The 19,303-nt window shown below is 39.7% G+C and overlaps 2 protein-coding genes across 4 annotated transcripts; one reads left to right on the forward strand and one right to left on the reverse strand.

Moving 5' to 3' along the window:
* The first annotated feature begins 236 nt into the window (after positions 1 to 236).
* Positions 237 to 2,700, forward strand: LOC107805189 (protein NRT1/ PTR FAMILY 2.10-like). 3 transcript variants are annotated; one of them, XM_016629182.2, is made up of 4 exons: positions 237 to 684; positions 756 to 973; positions 1,095 to 1,654; positions 1,742 to 2,700. In XM_016629182.2, the coding sequence occupies exons 1-4, from the start codon at positions 606 to 608 to the stop codon at positions 2,604 to 2,606; spliced, it is 1,722 nt and encodes a 573-aa protein (XP_016484668.1). In that variant the 5' UTR covers positions 237 to 605; the 3' UTR covers positions 2,607 to 2,700. The 3 variants fall into 3 exon arrangements, with proteins under 3 accessions (XP_016484668.1, XP_075096959.1, XP_075096958.1); XM_075240857.1 differs by having other exon boundaries at positions 238 to 649; XM_075240858.1 differs by lacking the exon at positions 756 to 973.
* Positions 2,701 to 11,059: 8,359 nt separating this feature from the next.
* On the reverse strand, positions 11,060 to 18,325 carry LOC107797454 (plasma membrane ATPase 1). Its single transcript, XM_016620350.2, has 21 exons — positions 17,951 to 18,325; positions 17,728 to 17,847; positions 17,211 to 17,309; positions 16,977 to 17,114; positions 16,683 to 16,817; positions 16,412 to 16,591; positions 16,105 to 16,311; positions 15,872 to 15,991; positions 15,655 to 15,774; positions 15,457 to 15,579; positions 15,265 to 15,369; positions 14,911 to 15,055; positions 14,523 to 14,687; positions 14,194 to 14,432; positions 14,008 to 14,040; positions 13,821 to 13,902; positions 12,929 to 13,089; positions 12,481 to 12,666; positions 12,224 to 12,406; positions 11,948 to 12,126; positions 11,060 to 11,525 (listed from the first exon to the last, which is right to left on the reverse strand). The coding sequence occupies exons 1-21, from the start codon at positions 18,005 to 18,007 to the stop codon at positions 11,429 to 11,431; spliced, it is 2,874 nt and encodes a 957-aa protein (XP_016475836.1). The 5' UTR covers positions 18,008 to 18,325; the 3' UTR covers positions 11,060 to 11,428.
* Between the last annotated feature and the right edge of the window lie 978 nt (positions 18,326 to 19,303).

Here is a 19,303-nt window from a genome sequence, read left to right on the forward strand (position 1 = left end):
AATACAAATAACACTTAGCTGGATTTTCCGTTTTTACGCCTATTTTTTTTCTTGTATTAATGAATACAACCGTTTAAATACATGAAATACATTGTATAAAAACATAAAAGATATCTATAGAGCGTAATATAGCAAAAGATATCTATAAATGACTAATTATGACTAAAAGATGGTGCTTTGTGAAAAATTCTCAAATATATATGTACAATTTCTTCAAGTATATCGTAATTACATAATCTTGAACCGCCCATGCTGCTAACTAAGCTAGGGAAACTTTGCTCTGGTGCATTGAGTAGAAAACTTGATCCCAAAATCGAGGGAAAATCTTTATTTACTGATTATGTGAATGCTTTCTTATCATCCAAATACAACTAATTACCACAATTTCATAAGGACGCCGCAGGAAACTGAGGGGCTTAATTATCAATGCAGACAGATTTAAAAAAAGGAGAAAATTCACCTATCGCCTATAGTGCATGGAAAAGATAAACATGATGATTTGGGAAACGAATTAGATTCCACAAAATATAATCTGTGTTATAAGCTTGATTATTCGTACCTTAGTGTTGTAAGAAAAGCAAAGAAGCAGTGGGTTGGTAGTAGGCATGGAGAAAATAGACAAAGAGGCAACTAAGAGTGAAATCATGAGGTACAGAGGAATCAGAGCCATGCCCTTTATCATAGGTAATAGTTATTAATACACTCTGCTCATTTGTGAGATGTATCATTTTCTTTATACCATTTTCCAATTGTAGGGAATGAGACATTTGAGAAGCTAGGAACAATTGGGAGTTCATCAAACCTCTTGGTTTATCTGACTAGTATTTTTCATTTGAAGACCATAACAGCTACTAATATCATCAATATCTTCAATGGAACTTGCAACTTTGGCACCTTGCTTGGAGCTTTCCTCTCTGACACCTATTTTGGGCGTTACAGAACTCTTGGATTTGCTTCAGTCTCTTCTTTCTTGGTTATAATCTTCTTTACTAATAGCTGTCAAGAAACACTAATTTTGAAACACAAAAGAAGTTGCTAATTAATTTTTCTTTTCAAGAAATCTTCCTTCTGATACCCGAACTTCGTGATTGTAGGGAATGCTTGTTCTGACTTTGAGTGCAGCAATATCGAGGATGCACCCTCCCGTGTGTGGAAACCAAGAAGCCGCGTCATGCGTTGGGCCAACAACAAAGCAAATGACATTTTTGCTAATTGGCTTTGGTTTGCTGGTTATTGGTTCTTCTGGCATTAGGCCTTGTAATTTGGCATTTGGAGCTGACCAATTTGATCCCAACACTGCACCAGGAAGAAAAGGAATCAGTAGCTTCTTTAACTGGTATTACTTCAGTCTTACATTTGCTATGATGGTTTCCTTGACTGTGATTGTGTATGTGCAATCAAATATCAGCTGGTCTCTAGGATTAGCCATCCCCACAATTATGATGTTCCTCTCTTGCGCACTTCTCTTCGCGGGCACTAAAATCTATGTAAGAATGGTACCAAAAGGAAGCCCTTTGTCAAGTGTGGAACAGGTTTTTGTAGCTGCATTCAAGAAAAGGCACTTGCAGCTCGCGGAACAACCATGTGTCGCCCTCTTCAACTACGTCTCTTCCGATTCGTTGAATTCCAAGCTTTGCTACACTGATCAGTTCCGGTAATTCCTCTTGCCAGACATGAATATAATCCAAATTTGAATATTAACTTTTTGACTGACCTAAACAAAAATAGCTTTTTCTATTAGATTCTTGAACAAAGCGGCGATAAGAACCCCAGAAGATGAGATAAACTCGGATGGATCTGCAGCTGATCCGTGGAGGCTTTGCAGCATTCAGCAAGTTGAAGAAGTGAAATGCTTACTGAGAGTAGTACCAATATGGGTTGCTGGAACTGTATATTATTTGTCTGTTGTCCAACAACAGAACTATGTAATCTTCCAAGCCTTTCAGAGCAATAGACAATTAGGCCATAACCATTTCCGTATCCCACCAGCATCTTTCATTGTCTTTCCCTTCCTATGCATATCCATTTGGCTACCCATCTATGACCGCATTTTACTTCCATGGCTCCGAAAATTCACAAGGAAAGAAGATGGTATAACCCTTCTCCAGAAGATGGGAATTGGAATGTTTATCTCTATCATCACAATGATCATATCAGCTATCGTCGAAGACAGGAGGAGAAGCCTAGCACTAACTAGGCCGACGTTGGGGATAACTCAGGAGAAAGGCGCCATTTCATCCCTGTCAGGACTGTGGTTAATACCTCAGATGACATTATCAGGTCTTACTGAGGCACTTACATTATTCAGTGAGAGTGAATTCTTTTACAAACAATGTCCAGAAAACATGAGGAGCATTGCAGGATCTTTCCTTTTTGTTGGAATGGCAGGGTCTAGTTATTTAAGCAGTTTATTTTCTTCAGTTGTTCACAAGACATCAAATTGGTTGGCTGAGGATCTTAACAAGGGAAGATTGGACTACTTCTTTTACCTCATTGCAGTGCTGCAGATTCTGAATTTGGGTTATTTTCTTCTATGTGCTAAATGGTACAAGTACAAAGAAGCAGGAAGTAACACCAAATTGAGTGAGTCAAAAGAACAATCTTGAAAACCTCCAGTGTGATATCAAAATCAGATTGCAATATATTACCTCTTTAATGATTATATTATAAATAATGGCAAAGATTGTAAGGTTGACTGGATTGTAGCCTTGAAGTGTAACAGTCTAATACCAAATTTTAGGCGTTAAGTGTCACGACCCGGATTCCCACCCTCAGGAGTCGTGAAAGTGCCTATTAGTACGATCTAGGCAAGTCAATTAATTGCACAATTTACCTTTTTACCCATTTTATATTCATTAACAATTTCGAAATAATAACATTTAAACAACGGAATTTAACACAAGCAGAAGAAAGAAACAATAAGCTATCTAAACATGAATATCTAATACAACTGTTTGAGTCTCAACTACCCAGAACTGGTGTCACAGTTTCACAGACGATCTAAGAATACTACAAATAAAGGGTCTGAAAGGAATAAATACAACAATGTCTCTAGAAATGCAAGAAACAAACAGGAATAGTAGATAGAAGGAGACGCCAAGGCCTGCGGACTCCTGTAGGACTATCTTGGGTCGTCTGATGATCAAGAATCAGCAATCTCACTGCGGTCCGAAGTCCACAACACTAGGGTCTGCACAAAGAGTGCAGAGTTTAGTATCAGCACAACTGACCCCATGTGCTGGTAAGTGCCTAGCTTAACCTTGGCGAAGTAGTGACGAGGCTAGGACCAGACTACCAAATAAACCTGTGCAGTTCAAATATATACAGCGGAAAGAAATAAACAATTAAAGATAGGAGGGGGAAACATGCTTCGGGGACTAACAGGTAGAACAGAATATCAAGAGAATTATAAAGGAATCAAAATCAACCACTAACAGGAATAAGGAAAATAAAGGCAGATTTCACTTTCTTTTCACATCTTGTTGCAGGCGTGCAACCCGATCCCATTTCATGTATCTCGTGGCAGGCGTGCCACCCGCTCCCATTTCATTATATCTCGTGGTAGGCGTACTACCCGCTCCCATTTCATTATATCTCGTGGTAGGCGTACCACCCGCTCCCATTTCATTATATCTCGTGGTAGGCATACCACCCGCTCCCATTTCATTATATCTCGTGGTAGGCGTACCACCCGCTCCCATTTCATTATATATCATGGTAGCCCGGCAAGGGAACAATAATATCAACAAACAATATCTCGGCAAGGGAACAATAATATCAACAAACAATATCCCGGCAAGGGATAAACAACTATAACCAAACTCGTTACAACATCTAACTACCTCAGCTATAACCAAACTTGTTACAATACCTAACTACCTCGGCTCTAACCAAACTCGTTACCACATCTAACTACCTCAGCTATAACCAAATTTGCTACAACACCTAACTACCTCAGCTATACCCAAATTTACTACAACGCCTAACTACCTCGGCTATGACCAAAATTGTTACAACACCTAACACAAAGAATCATCAACCTAAACATCCGTAATATCAATTAAGAACACAATGCAGGGGAACCACAACTCCGCAATAGCCCGGCAAGGGGGCAACATAATGATCTCTTCTCTTTCTCACTTTTACTTCACAATTCACTTCACAACTCGAACCAATGCTCTAGATTTTCAATTATCACTTATACTTTCACAATTCGTTATACAATTGGAGCCAACGCTCCTCAATGTACATAGGTCACAATTCTTTCCACAACTTTACACAACAAATAGAAATCTTCACCAAGGCCTGAATAATACAACGAAATCATAAAAATCACAATATAAGACTCACGGTCATTCTTGACACCAACGTATAGATACTCGTCACCATGCATATACGTCATACTCAACAGGAATCAAATAGCAAATAGGACACTACCCCTAATCCCTCAAGCTAATGTTAGACCAAGCACTTACCTCGAACTTCTATGGCCAACTCGAGCCTCAAACACCGCTTTTCCTTTCAAATTTGGCTCCAACCCAATCGAATCTATACATAATCGACTTAATAACATCAATAAATGCTAAACAATCCAATTCCAATGTTTAATTATAACTTTCCAATCATTCTTCCCAAAAACCCAAAAATCGACCCCAGACCCGCTTTGTCAAAACACGAGGTTCAGACCAAAATTAAATCACTCATTCACCCACGAGCCCAAATATATAATTATCTTCAGAATTCGACCCCAAAACGAGGTCTAAATCACAATTAATCAAAAAGCCCTAACTTTACCCAAATTCCTAATTTTCTACCCTTAATCTCATGTTTTAGGCCTAGAAATCTAGTGGGTGTTGATGAAAATTGAAGAAAACAAGTTAAAGATTACATACCCAAGAGATTATGGTGAATAAATGCTTCAAAAGTCGCCCCAGAGCTTTGGAGAAGAAGAAGTTTATGAAATTTTTATGAAATCTCGAAAGTGTTCTGTTTTTGGTCTTTTAAAATCACTGGGCGAAAACACTCTTCACGTTCGCGACAGACCCTTCGCATTCGCGATGGGTCAGGCTGGTTAAGCCTTCGCGTTCGTGTAAACGGACTCGCATTCGCAAATCTTTAGCTTCTCGAGCCCTCGCGTTCGCATCCAACGGGTCACGTTCACGTAAGACAACTACCCCTCCCCTTGCCCAGGCCCATTTGGCCTTCGCGTTCGCGTGGCCAGGTCCGCGTTCGCGAAGGTATAAACCCCCATTGCCTCGCGTTCGCGTCCTGCGCTACGCGTTCGCATAGAAGGATTTCCCTTCAGCAACAATTAACCTATCGCGTTCGCGTGGGTACTCCCGCGAACGCGAAGAAGAAAATACCAGAAACCCAACAACTGAAAACCTGCAATTTTTCTTAAGTCCGAAACCTTCCGAAACACACCCGACCCCTCGGGGCTCCTAACCAAACATACGTACTAACTCAACAATATTATACGAACTTATCTGTGCGATCAAATCACCAAAATAACCTCAATAACAACGAATTAAACCTCAAAATCAAAGGATTTTTCTCAGACTTCATAAAACATCAACTTTAGCAATTTAGGTCCGAATCACGTCAAACGACGTCCATTTTTCACCAAATTTTTCAGAAATGTCTTAAATCATATATAAGACATGTACTGGGCGCTGAAACCAAAATATGGGCCCGATACTATCACATTCTAATCGATTTTCATTTCAAATTTTCTTAAACAATTCAGAAAATAATTTTCTTTAAAAATTCATTTCTCAGGCTTGGGACCTCGAAATTCGGTTCCGGGAAAACGCCCATGTCCCATCAAACACCGAGTCACATATGCAATAATATCCTTCTTCATTCTACGCCACCAATAATGCTGCCGCAAATCCTGATACATCTTCGCGGTGCCCAGATGAATAGAGTACCGGGAGCTATGGGCCTCCTCTAAGATCAACTCCCGAAGCCCATCCACATTAGGCACACAAACTCGACCCTACAATCTCAAAACTCCATCATCATCTAAGGTAACCTACTTGGCATCTCCGCGCTGCACCGTGACTCTAAGGACACACAAATGGGGATCATCATACTATCGATCACGGATACGCTCCAATAAAGAAGAACGAGCGACCGTGTAAGGTAATACACGACTAGGCTCAGAAATACCCAGCCTCACAAACCGATTGGTCAAAGCGTGAACATCCAAAGCAAGCGGTCTCTCACCGACCGGAATATAAGCAAGACTGTCATACTGGCTGACTTCCTACACAAAGCATCGGCCACCACATTGGCCTTTCCCGGATGATATAAGATGGTGATATCATAGTCCTTCAACAACTCCAACCATCTCCTCTGCCTCAAATTCAACTCTTTTTGCTTGAACAAATACTGAAGACTCTTGTGATCCGTGAACACCTCACATGCCATGCCATACAGATAATGCCTCAAAATCTTTGATGCGTGAACAGTGGCTGCCACTCTAAGTCATGAACCGGATAGTTCTTCTCATGAATCTTCAACTACCGCGAAGCATAGGCAATGACCTTGCCATCCTGCATCAACACTGCACCAAGTCCAATACGAGATGCAATCATAATAGACTGTACAAGGCCCTGAACCTGTAGGCAAAACCAACACCGGTGTCATAGTCAGAGTTTTCTTGAGCTTCTGAAAGCTCGCCCCACACTCGTCCGACCATCTGAACTGGGCACCCTTCTGGGTCAACCTGGTCATCGGGGCTGCGATATATGAGAACCCCTCCACGAATCGACGATAGTAGCCTGCCAATCCTAAGAAACTCCGAATCTCTGTAGCTGATGCTGGTCTAGGCCAGTTCTTGACTGCCTCGATCTTCTTCGGGTCAACCTGAATACCCTCTACTGATACAACATGACCCAGAAATGCAACTGAACTCAACCAGAACTCATACTTCGAGAACTTAGCATATAACTGACTATCCTTCAGAGTCTGAAGAACCACTCTGAGATGCTGCTCGTGCTCCTCCTGGCTGCGGGAATATATCAAAATATCATCAATGAAGACTATCACGAACGAGTCCAAATAACGCCTGAACACTCGGTTCATCAAATCCACAAAAGTCGCTGGGGCATTGGTCAACCCGAATGACATAACCAAGAACTCATAATGCCCGTACCGAGTGCGGAAAGTTGTCTTAGGGGCATCGGATGCCCTAATCCTCAACTGATGGTAGCCAAATCTCAAGTCAATCTTTGAAAATACCTTGGCACCCTGAAGCTGATCGAACAAATCATCAATCCTCGGCAGTGGATACTTATTCTTGATTGTAACCTTGTTCAACTGCCGGTAATCAATACGCATTCTCATCGACCAATCCTTTTTCTTAACAAACAATATCGGCGCACCCCAAGGCAAAACACTGGGTCTAATGAAACCCTTCTCAAGCAAGTCTTGCAACTGTTCCTTTAACTTTTTCAACTCAGGCAGGGTCATATGATAAGGCGGAATAGAACTGGGCTGAGTGCCCAGAGCCAAATCAATGCAAAAGTCAATATCCCTGTCGGGCGGCATACCCGGCAGGTCTGAAGGAAATACCTAAGGGAACTCACGAACAACGGGCACGGAATCAATAGAGGGAACCTCAACACTAGAATCCCGAACATATGCCAAATAGGTCAAACACCCTTTCTCGACCATACGCCAAGACTTCACATAAGAGATAACACTACGGGTAGAATGACCAGGAATCCCTCTGCACTCTAAACGAGGCAAACTCAGTAAAGCTAAGGTCACACTCTTGGCATGACAGTCCAAGATAGCGTGGTAAGATGATAACCCGTCCATTCCCAATATAACACTGAAATCATCCATGCCCAGAAAAAACAAATCTGCACGAGTCTCAAGACCTCCAATCACCACTATACATGAAAAATGGACACGATCTACTACAATAGAATCACCCACCTATGTAGACACATAAATAGAGGCACTCAAAGAATCACTAGGCATGACCAGATACGACGCAAAATAAAATCGAAGCTTCTCTACCACAAACCAGAACAGTACCTGCACCTCCACCTCTAATACCTCTACCTCCACCTCTAGCATCTCTACCTCCACCTCTAATACCGCTACCTCCACCTCTAGCTAACTGAGAGGGCTGGACGAGTCCCTCAATGAACCTCCTCACTCTCTCTCATAGTGGGAAGTATGATAAGAACATGACGAGCCAAGTCGATAAATCTAATCTCGTACTAAGTAACAGTCATAGAACCCTACTGGAGATGCTCAAACTGCCTCCGATAGGCCTCTCTCTGAGTGATGGGGAGAAACTTCTCCAGAAATAGCTGTGTGAACTGTTCTCAAGTCATAGCCAATCAATAATCTCCCCAACATGTCTTGGCGGATCCAGACAAGCGAAAAGTAGCAAAATTGACCCCATCGGTCTCCACGATCTCCATGTTCCTGAGAACCTCATGACAACTGTCTAGAAAATGTCGGGGATCCTCAGAAGATGCACCGCTGAAAGTAGTAGTGAAGAGCTTGGTGAAACCTATCCAACCTCCACAAAGCCTCTGAAGACGTACCTGATCTATGACCGGTCTGTGCTGCTGCTCGGCTGAAGAAGCGGTACATGACCTCGCCATTCGCGAAAGGAAGGGAGTAGGGGTTTCAATTTAGCACTGAAAAAACAAAATCGCACGACAAGAAAGAATGAATGTGAAGTTTTTCCTAACTCTGTAGCCTCTGGGGGATAAATACAGACGTCTCTGTACCGATCCCTCAGATTCTACTAAGCATGTCTGTGAACTGTGAGGCCCATGTAACCTAGAGATCTAATACCAACTTGTCACGACCCGGATTCCCACCCTCAGGAGTCGTGATGGCGCCTACTAGTACGAGCTAGGCAAGCCAATTAATTGCACAATTTACCTTTTTACCCGTTTTATATTCATTAACAATTTCGAAATAATAACATTTAAACAGCGGAATTTAAAACAAGCGGATGAAAAAAACAATAAGCTATTTGAACATGAATATCTAATACAACTGTTTGAGTATCAACTACCCAGAACTAGTGTCACAGTTTCACAGACGATCTAAGAATACTACAAATAAAGGGTCTGAAAGGAATAAATACAACAATGTCTCTAGAAATACAAGAAAGAAACAAGAATAGTAGATAGAAGGAGACGCCAAGGCTTGCGGACGCCTGCAGGACTATCTCGGGTCGCCTGATGATCAAGAATCAGCAATCTCACTGCGGTCCGAAGTCCACAACACTAGGGTCTGCACAAAGAGTGCAAAGTTTAGTATCAGCACAACCGACCCCATGTGCTGTTAAGTGCCTAGCCTAACCTCGGCGAAGTAGTAACGAGGCTAGGACCAGACTACCAAATAAACCTGTGCAGTTCAAATATATACAGCAGAAAGAAATAAACAATTAAAGATAGGAGGGGGAAACATGCTTCAGGGACTAACAGGTAGAACAGAATATCAAGAGAATTATAAAGGAATCAAAATCAACCACTAACAAGAATAAGGAAAATAAAGGCAGATTTCACTTTCTTTTCACATCTTGTTGCAGGCGTGCAACCCGATCCCATTTCATGTATCTCATGGCAGGCGTGCCACCCGCTCCCATTTCATTATATCTCGTGGTAGGCATACCACCCGCTCCCATTTCATTATATCTCGTGGTAGGCGTACCACCCGCTCCCATTTCATTATATCCCGTGGTAGGCGTACCACCCGCTCTTATTTCATTATATCTTGTGGTAGGCGTACCACCCGCTCCCATTTACAAGCCAAAAATAGTCACGAGGAATCCCGACAAGGAACAATAATATCAACAAACAATATCCCGGCAAGGGAGAAACAACTATAACCAAACTCATTACAACATCTAACTACCTCAGCTATAACCAAACTTGTTACAACACCTAACTACCTCAGCTCTAACCAAACTCGTTACCACATCTAACTACCTCAGCTATAACCAAATTTGCTACAACACCTAACTACCTCAGCTATACCCAAATTTACTATAATGCCTAACTACCTCAGCTATGACCAAACTTGTTACAATACCTAACACAAAGAATCATCAACCTAAACATCCGTAATATCAATTAAGAACACAATGCAAGGGAACCACAACTCCGCAATAGCCCGGCAAGGGGGCAACATAATGATCTCTTCTCTTTCTTACTTTTACTTCACAATTCACTTCACAACTCGAACCAATGCTCTAAAGTTTCAATTATCACTTATACTTTCACAATTCGTTATATAACTGGAGCCAACGCTCCTCAATGTACATAGGTCACAATTCTTTCCACAACTTTACACAACAAATAGAAATCTTCACCAAGGCCTGAATAATACAACGAAATCATAAAAATCACAATATAAGACTCACGGTCATTCTTGACACCAACGTATAGATACTCGTCACCATGCTTATACGTCGTACTCAACAGGAAACAAATAGCAAATAGGACACAACTCTTAATCCCTCAAGCTAAGGTTAGACCAAGCACTTACCTCGAACTTTCACGGCCAACTCGAGCCTCAAACACCGCTTTTCCTTTCAAATTTGGCTCCAACCCAATCGAATCTATACATAATCGACTTAATAACATCAATAAGTGCTAAACAATCCAATTCCAATGTTTAATTATAACTTTCCAATTATTCTTCTCAAAAACCCAAAAATCAACCCCAGGCCCGCTTGATCAAAATACGAGGTTCGGACCAAAATCAAATCACCCATTCAAAAAGCAAGTGATGACCTTTTGGGTCATCACATTAAGGTTGTATTAACTCCAAGTAATAAAAGCGCTTAGCATATACTATTGGGCTGTGTAGTCATTGTTTGTAATGTACTTGAGCGTAGCTAAAACTTTAGGATCATGATTTTCTATTTTCAGTTAGGGATATAAATCTAGAAAATGCTTTTGAGTTTTTAGTAAAGAAGATTCCCTTGCAGATTAGAGTTCATGAATTTCTTTCTCATCTGATTTGAATTGCTCATCTTTCTTGATTATATATCATAATAAACTGAGGGAAATTGTAGTTCAATTTCTTGTGTAAATATATTTCATAATATGTGCCAACTGCTATAAATGCAGCAGCTTTACAGAGAAATTAAAAACAAAACTAGTCTAACACTTTGATGATTATAGAGTCCACTTCCGTCAGCTTCAAAGCATTATATCATATAGACAAATTTGCAGGTATAACATAAATTGTTGACTACTAATCTAACGGAGCCAAGACATGAGACAGAAAGCACCATATGAAGAACTTCAGAAATATATAAAATCTAATATGAGCTTGCCATTCAAAGATATCCACAATCCACATCCTAATTATGTCTTCATCATCATCACCCCTAACCAGTTTTGGATTTCACCTGTCGAACAGACTCTCTCCTCAATCCTCAAACAGTGTATGCCTGTTGAATTGTCTCTATATCAAGACCCTTTAACTTCACCACGGATTCCACATGGCCTTTCAGTGTATGCAACTCCCGAAGTCTGTAATGAAAGATGGTAGCATTGAGGCTCAAGAAGCCGTATAGTAGAGAGGAAGTAGATAAAAAAAGAAAGCAAGTGCACTGCAAATGTAATAACGCAAGATGGGCACATGAGCTAAGGGAAGAGCTGAAATGCCAAGAACAGTAAACTCTTCACGTTTTTCCTCTTTCTTTTTTCCTTTTTCATAAACCCTTCATTTTAGATATCATTCGAAATATATAGCAAGAATAAGTTGAGTGCCTTTTTGGCTACACAACATTGTTTAGTTACTTTTTGTGATACTTAGACAAAGTTGAGTGGCTTTTTCATAACAAAAATAGGTTCCTGACTTTGGTGCAGTAAAACAAAAGTTGAGCAACCATCTCCGAAATTACCCTTCATTCCTCATGCCAAAAGAGCCCATTTAAGATAGAAAAATATACCTAGCAATTTCAGCTCTCCTCTTTGCTTCCTCAGCCAACTGATTAAGCTCGTTGAAATTGGTAGCTTCACTAAATAATTTGGTGTCAGGAACTTGCAGCCCGTGAAGGGTCCTCTGTGCGTGTGCCCACTGAAGCTCACGTTGTTCTTTCCCGAAATCCTTCTTCCTGGTAAAAGCAATCTGTAGAGAAGTAGAAAAAGGAAATAATCAAATACAATTAAGATGACAATAGGATGAGAGCCCTGCAAAAGTATATCTTCTCTGTCACTATTCATACCCTACGCTCAAAAACAAGATCCCAGGCCCTTCCACTGAGAGCGTAGCGGATGAAGAACTTGATGATATCAAGAGGGATATAGAATACTAGATTGTAGAGCCAGATCACTCCAGCCCAACCCCAGCCAATTCCTTCAATAGCAGCAAAGCTCCAATTTGCGTAAACAGCAATCAAGGTTGCAACCTGTTCATAATTTAGTTCACAAGATAAGAGAATGTATCAAGGAAATTTTGCTAGAATGGATAGGGGCGTCTCACCAGTTGAGCAATGACAAAAGCAATCACAAGTAGAAAACCAGGACGCTCAACGAACGACCAACTTCGAGATCTTGTGACAAATATCAGGGCCTGACTGATAATGCTCACTTGAAGGTAAATTGCTGAGGCAAGCTTCCTGAAGTCGTCAGTTGCTGTCTTCTCAAGTGTTGATACTCCGAATACTCGCTGGCAATTCACCAAAATGAGGGTTATAAACTAAGAATGGCCCATTATTACCAACCAACTTCATCATTCAACAACTCCAATGAACAAGTACAACAGATGGCATAGTTTACCTTCCTACCACCCACCCCCACCCACACACAACCACCACAAGAGAAAAGGGAGAAGCAACAACTGAATAGGCAACAGTCTTGGATACAGAACATTTGCAGTCAATCCATCCCATGATAACTGAAATAATTAATATGGATAAAAGTATGCTTACAGGGAAGAAGTTTGTTTTGTATGCTGCCCAAAAGAATATGACTGTCATCATAGCCAAATAGCCACCAAGAACAACACCAGTAGTAAAAATTTCAGCTAGCTTCCAACTATCAGGTAGAGGAGATGGTTTGACCCTATCCTTTGATATTGTCATAATGGTACCTGACATTGCAAATGTCCAGTAGTTGGATGTCAAAAAGACTTTAGGCCTATTGAACACTCTAGTAGCAAAAGAGATTAAACCTTAGAGGTACTACCCAAATGAAAGACCAACCACCACAAAACTGCAGTTAACAGTATCTTACACTTACGCTACAGTTAATGCTGCCACGGTGCTTAAGATTGTAAAGTTAACTGGCCCAATGCAACAGGACAGGATTTAAATACTTTCTTATCACCTATTCACTGACATAATATGAAAACGGCAAAACCGTAATATCTCAAAGAAAATGAAACTTGACCATAACACATCCAGGAGGTCTAGTATTACATTTTGATTTATTCGAACCTTCAACTCTGTCATAATGGTAACTGACATCATTACATTCACTGGTCAAGAAGAAACTATATAAAGATTTGAGCATCTGCCGTCACTAAACCTGTACATTCCAGTACCCCACCCACTCCAATTACTTCTTCGAAGTGGGTAGAACTCTTTCTAAGGCAAAAGGCCATGTGTGTGCCACGAGTGCTCTTAAGAGGGGAAAACAAATAGAGATCCTGGCAATACACAAAGCTTTAACATTACAAGCAACATATATTTCTTGCATGCCTTTCCAATTTTCTGTTTTCAGTCAATCAAGCAACTATTTACATCTGAATAAATCCTTAAGCTTTTGTGCTTTTGGAAGATTGAAGAGTGGAGGAGAGTTCGGTTAGAGAAAAGGACCCACCGTCATTGAGGATTGCAATGATAAGCACCATAAAAGGTGGAAAGTCAAACTTCCATATCAGGGCCAAAAGCATAAAACCAAGCTGACATAAAATTGAAGAAAAAATGTTTAAAGATCATATGAGATATATTGACCCGGAAACATCAAGATAAGAAGAGACAAGAGGAAATAACACAAAATAACTTACCACAATACGGATTGTGATAGAAACGGCATATATCTGTCAATGCAAAGAAGACATTTAAATGCATTAAATTCATTTAGGACTACAGCTATGGCACTACCCTCAGAATAACAATTGCCATGATACAGAAAAATATTAGGACGTCAAAGAATCTAAACCTCTCAAAGAGACGTCTTAACAGAAAGGTACCGTGTAGTTTTTCATCCTTTGAAAGATTGCTCGACTGGTTAAAACAGCACTGATGATGACACTTAAACCAGGTTCAGTAAGGACAATGTCAGAAGCACTACGAGCAGCATCAGTGGCATCATCAACAGCTATTCCAATATCAGCCTTCTTTAGAGCAGGAGCATCATTGACTCCATCACCAGTCATTCCACATATGTGTTTCCTAGCTTGCAAGCGCTTTACTATCTCATATTTGTGCTCTAAAGCAATGACCAAGAGAAGGTATCAGCAAAGACTACACATTAATGATAACAGAGCACAATCACAGAGTTTCAAGTAATTATATGTACCGGGAAAAACACCAGCAAAACCATCAGCCTTCTCTATAAGTTCATCAATTGGTAAAGCAGAAATTGATTCCTCCTTGGTCTGTCCCAACAGAGCAGATGAAGGGTACATATTTGTTCCCATTCCCAAGCGACGCCCAGTTTCTTTTCCAATTGCGAGTTGATCGCCTGCCAAAAAGATAAAAATTTAGCAGTTAAGCAGCACATAGGCATGCCAAAAATAATTTGATGCAACAGGATGCACGAGCAATATGACAAGACTTGTCTAGTCATTTAAGTTGCAGCATTTTTACTGTTAAAGCATTATTGTAAAATGGTCAAATGAAGATAAGCTGGCAAAGAATGTTTCAAACATTGCATATAATTGCCTATAATCTGAAACCAGATATACCTGTAATCATTTTAACGTTCACTCCGAGGTTTAACGCTCTCCTTATGGTCTCCGCACTATCATGTCTTGGTGGATCAAACAAAGGCAAGAGACCAATGAACTGCCATGGCGCACCAGCACTCTCCTTCCTTCCCTCTGGAACTTCCTGCATGTACAATTAGAATATGAATAATCAATCAAATTAATCCCCTCTATTCTTTTGCCTCGATGCTAGGATTTGGGAATAGAGGAAACTGACCCCAGGTCTCCTCCGCTAAAGTATTGAGTCATAAACCTACACTGGCGGCAAATTGATCTGCCAGATCTATAAACAACATAATAACTCAGAAGAAGATAAGAGAAAAAGGCATATACCTGGTATGCCACACCAAGTGACCGTAAACCCCGCTCAGCAAACTTATCGATCACAGCATGAACTCTACGTTCTATGTCTGATTTGTTGTGTGCAAGATTTAAGATCTACATCCATATCACATATTTAGATTAGAAATGACAACAAGGCACCCAAAAGCAGCAAAGAAAGACTAATTAGCATAATAAACAAACCTGCTCGGGAGCACCTTTGCTGACCCTGTGCATCTTCCCTTCACCATCAAGATAGGTAAGTGCTGTTCGCTTGTCAGTTGGATTGAAAGGAAGGAAGTGTATTTCACGAATGCCAGCACGTGCCTATATTAATGGCAACTATTAGAGCATGTTCCAGAGTGAATTGACTAGTTACAGTCGCACAATTCTTAAAGTTACCTCCTTAGGATCAGCCAACATCCCAACAATAGCAGCATCAATGGCATCCTGATTCTCTGTTCTAGAGGCTCGAGCTGCCATTAGAACTACCATATCTGCATCAACACCTTTGGCAAAAACCTGAACAATTAACAGGAACAAACAAAACAGAGTTATAGCCTGCTAGCGAAACAAGCATTCGGGCAATAAGAGCATTGGACTGAACTCTTATGCTCACCTCAATAAGGTTTTTATCAACAGTAAGCTTGTTTAGAGTCAGGGTCCCAGTCTTGTCACTGCAAAGCACATCCATGCCAGCCATCTCCTCTATAGCTGTCATTCTTTTTGTAATGGCACCCTGCACAGTAGATAATGAAGATGCCATCACGTACCAAAAGTGCTGAACTACAATACCTCATGATTCAAGACGTGCTTAATCGCTGTTACTCAGAAGAAGGATAACTAACAAACCTGTTGAGCAAGACGATGAGAACCAATTGCCATAGTAACAGAAAGAACTGTTGGCATGGCAATTGGAATTCCACCAATAAGAAGCACAAGAAGATTGTCAATCCCAGGACGGTATGCGCGGTGCTGGATAGGGTACATGACAATAATCTCAATTATCATCCCCACTGCAATAGAACAGATGCAGAAGTTTCCTATAGCAGTCAAAACCTGATAAAAACTTCAAATAATGTTTTGTCAAGTGAAATTCAGAAAAATAAGATAATCAAGTAATATTGAAAACAAATAAGAGCATACAAGCTCTACTCGCCTTTTGGAAATGTCCCACTTGGTTTGTACTGTCAACAAGGTGGGCAGCCTTCCCAAAAAAGGTATGAACTCCTGTAGCGATGACGATAGCTTCTATCTCTCCTTGTTTACAGGTTGAACCAGAGTAGACTCCGTCTCCCGGACCTTTAGTTACAGGAAGAGATTCACCCGTCAAAGCAGACTGCAAGCATAAAAATGAGTCCATTGCACTGTTAAAGACTACATATTAATACATAGCGCAGACGCTCCATGCAATCATAAGCATTCATCACCTGATCAATTTTCAGCGGATCACCCTCAAGAAGACGAGCATCTGCAGGAATTATATCTCCCAGTTTGATACTGATTATGTCACCAGGCACAAGAACAGCAGCATCTTCTTCCTTCCATCGTCCATCTCGAAGAACCTCCATAACACGACAACAAACAATCAGAACATTGAGGATGCACATCTAATTAGCGCTCTAAACCTCACATGATCATCATTGTTATATCAAAAGGAGACAAGGTTCACATGCTTCTCAACACTGATTCAAAGCAAAAGGAGCTAAGACTATATCTAGTACCTTGGCTTTTGGAGCAAGTCGAGCCATAAGGGCAGCTGCTGCATTTCCAGCATTATTCTCCTCAATAAAACTGATCGTTGAGTTAATTACAAGTAAAGTAATGATACCCACGAAATCCTGCCAATCCGGAGGCTTTCCCTACAGAAGTCCGACATGTCTCCCAGTGAATCAGAAGTCACAATAACCAGCAAAATACCGAGTAGAATCATAGTAATTGAGAAAACGAGTTCTTACTCCTCCATTTGCAAGAGCAATTGCCATGATAGCTGCAGCTTCCATAACCCATGATAGAGGGTTCCACATGAACCCCAAAAATTTCAAGAATTTGCTATCCTATAACACACCATATATTAGTTATTACAATAGTCCAACTTCAAAAGGAAATAGCATGCCCAAAAAAGCTACTCTCTCTGTCCCAATTTATGTGATGCAGTTTCAGTTTCCTCTTTAGTCTATCCAAAAAAAAAAAGATACCTTTCTATATTTAGTCTACAACTTAACATTAAAGTTAAAATTTTACCTCTAATAAGATGATTTATAGCCAAACAAATATTTATGGCTTGTTTATAAAGCACAAGTTTCAAAAGTTTTTCTTTATTTCAAAAACTCTGTATCCGTCAAAGTGAGTAATTCAAATAGAGAAGAGAACGGAACAGAACACAGATTCAGGAATAAAAAAAGTATTTAACACTGTGAAAGAAGATGTGCAGAAATAACAATCTAAGTGGCCAAGAGAGATGTAATGAAGTACCTTCTTCTCCTCTAACTTGTTGTAGCCAAAAATGGCCAACCTTTCTTCGGCAGCAGTAACTGTAAGACCCTCCTTTGTACATCTCAGATTCTCAAAAACTTCTTCAATGGGTATGTTTTCCTGCAATCATTAAAAAAACGCACGCGCACAAAAAGGTCATGAACTAATGCTGCAGCACATGAAAGAAAATAGCAAAATAATTTGTTATTCAGATCCATTTTACCAAATCAACAGCCTCTTTCAAGACTGCATCCAGCACTTCAGGCTTCTCCTCCCCCATTTTCTCTCTTCTTTCTATACACAAACTACTTCTTCTTATTACAGTTTCAGATCAAGAAGACCACTAAACAACCACCATTAAAAGAGACAACATTTTTAAATAATATGATGATGCAAGGCGAAAATGAAGGGATACCAAAGATGGAATTTTGAGTATATAACTAGGATTCTGTAAGCACAACGGAAGTTGGCCTACCAAAACCAAATCTACAAAAAGGGAGTGAAAGTGTAGTAACAGTCTTCAAATCCTTGTGTAAATATTATTTGTTGTCAACTAGAATTACAAAAATGAACATTTATTTTTCGCCCAACTTCTTCTCTACCTTTTCTTTTCTTTTTTCTTTTTTAAGAAATTATTAGTTTCTGGCCATAAAGTAAATATTTCTTTTATGATTTTTAAATATTCCATCATTTTTTTGGAACGAGCAAAAAAATTCACATAAACCGCACCCGGCACATGGCCTCCCAGCCGACTAATCTTCTATTATATCCCCTAGTTTTTTATGTGCTAAGTTTTCAAGATTATAAGTTTTACTTATTATAAAAATTATATGTAAATATTTTGTATATGAGTTGATAGTGTAAAAAGAACATTTATATTATTGTTATTATATATAAATTTAATTCGATGATAAATATTAGTGGACAGGGAGGTTGCACGGGCCTCGAGGTACTATTTTGAGATTAATTTAATGAATGAATGATTGGAAACATGAGTCCATAAACAGTCAATTTTCACGTATTTTTTTAATCTATTTTTATAAAAGGTTCTGTCAATTTGCTGATGAACGTTTATAGTAACTTGTATTCTGCCTTCTTTGACTTATAGGTGGTGATCAGTCACAGGTGACCAACTATTGTGCTAATCAAGATTGTGAATTTTCAAAAAGATATGATATTTTTTGGACTTCACATTTATTTAAATATGATTTTGTTGTAGACTTATATGTTTTGATTACGTAAACTGTAGTTGCACGCATGTCCGTAGATTGGTCTTTACTTCACCACGTTAAACCAGTTGATGATTAATCCAAGAGAAAGAAAAATAATCCAATAAAGTTGCTCCCATATATTTCGGGGGATATATAAAAATAATAAAAACAAAAACCTACATTTAAAAGAGATTGGAGTTGCAACTAGGGGTATCAATAGTAAAGTTCCAATGGTTATTTTCTTACTTTATACTATGTAATCAAAAGTAAATTGTTTCAAACAGTTCCAATTAAATTAATTTTTATTTGGTAATTATTCGCTAGGACTAATACTTCTGGTACCTTATCTTTTTAAGAAGAACAAA

Source organism: Nicotiana tabacum, chromosome 20, assembly GCF_000715075.1.
Source record: "Nicotiana tabacum cultivar K326 chromosome 20, ASM71507v2, whole genome shotgun sequence".
Lineage (NCBI taxonomy): Eukaryota > Viridiplantae > Streptophyta > Magnoliopsida > Solanales > Solanaceae > Nicotiana > Nicotiana tabacum.

What these genes read in the sequence shown, in the direction of transcription:
- LOC107805189 (XM_016629182.2), top strand. Translation starts at nt 606, where the DNA reads ATGGAGAAAATAGACAAAGAGGCAACTAAGAGTGAAATCATGAGGTAC. An exon ending in AGCCATGCCCTTTATCATAG is followed by an intron (nt 685 to 755) that starts GTAATAGTTATT and finishes TTCCAATTGTAG; the next exon opens with GGAATGAGACATTTGAGAAG. An exon ending in TGCTACACTGATCAGTTCCG is followed by an intron (nt 1,655 to 1,741) that starts GTAATTCCTCTT and finishes TTTTTCTATTAG; the next exon opens with ATTCTTGAACAAAGCGGCGA.
- LOC107797454 (XM_016620350.2), bottom strand. Translation starts at nt 18,007, where the DNA reads ATGGGGGAGGAGAAGCCTGAAGTGCTGGATGCAGTCTTGAAAGAGGCT. An exon ending in CACTTGGTGTGGCATACCAG is followed by an intron (nt 15,056 to 15,264) that starts GTATATGCCTTT and finishes TTGTACATGCAG; the next exon opens with GAAGTTCCAGAGGGAAGGAA. An exon ending in AGGAGAGCTGAAATTGCTAG is followed by an intron (nt 11,526 to 11,947) that starts GTATATTTTTCT and finishes CTTTCATTACAG; the next exon opens with ACTTCGGGAGTTGCATACAC.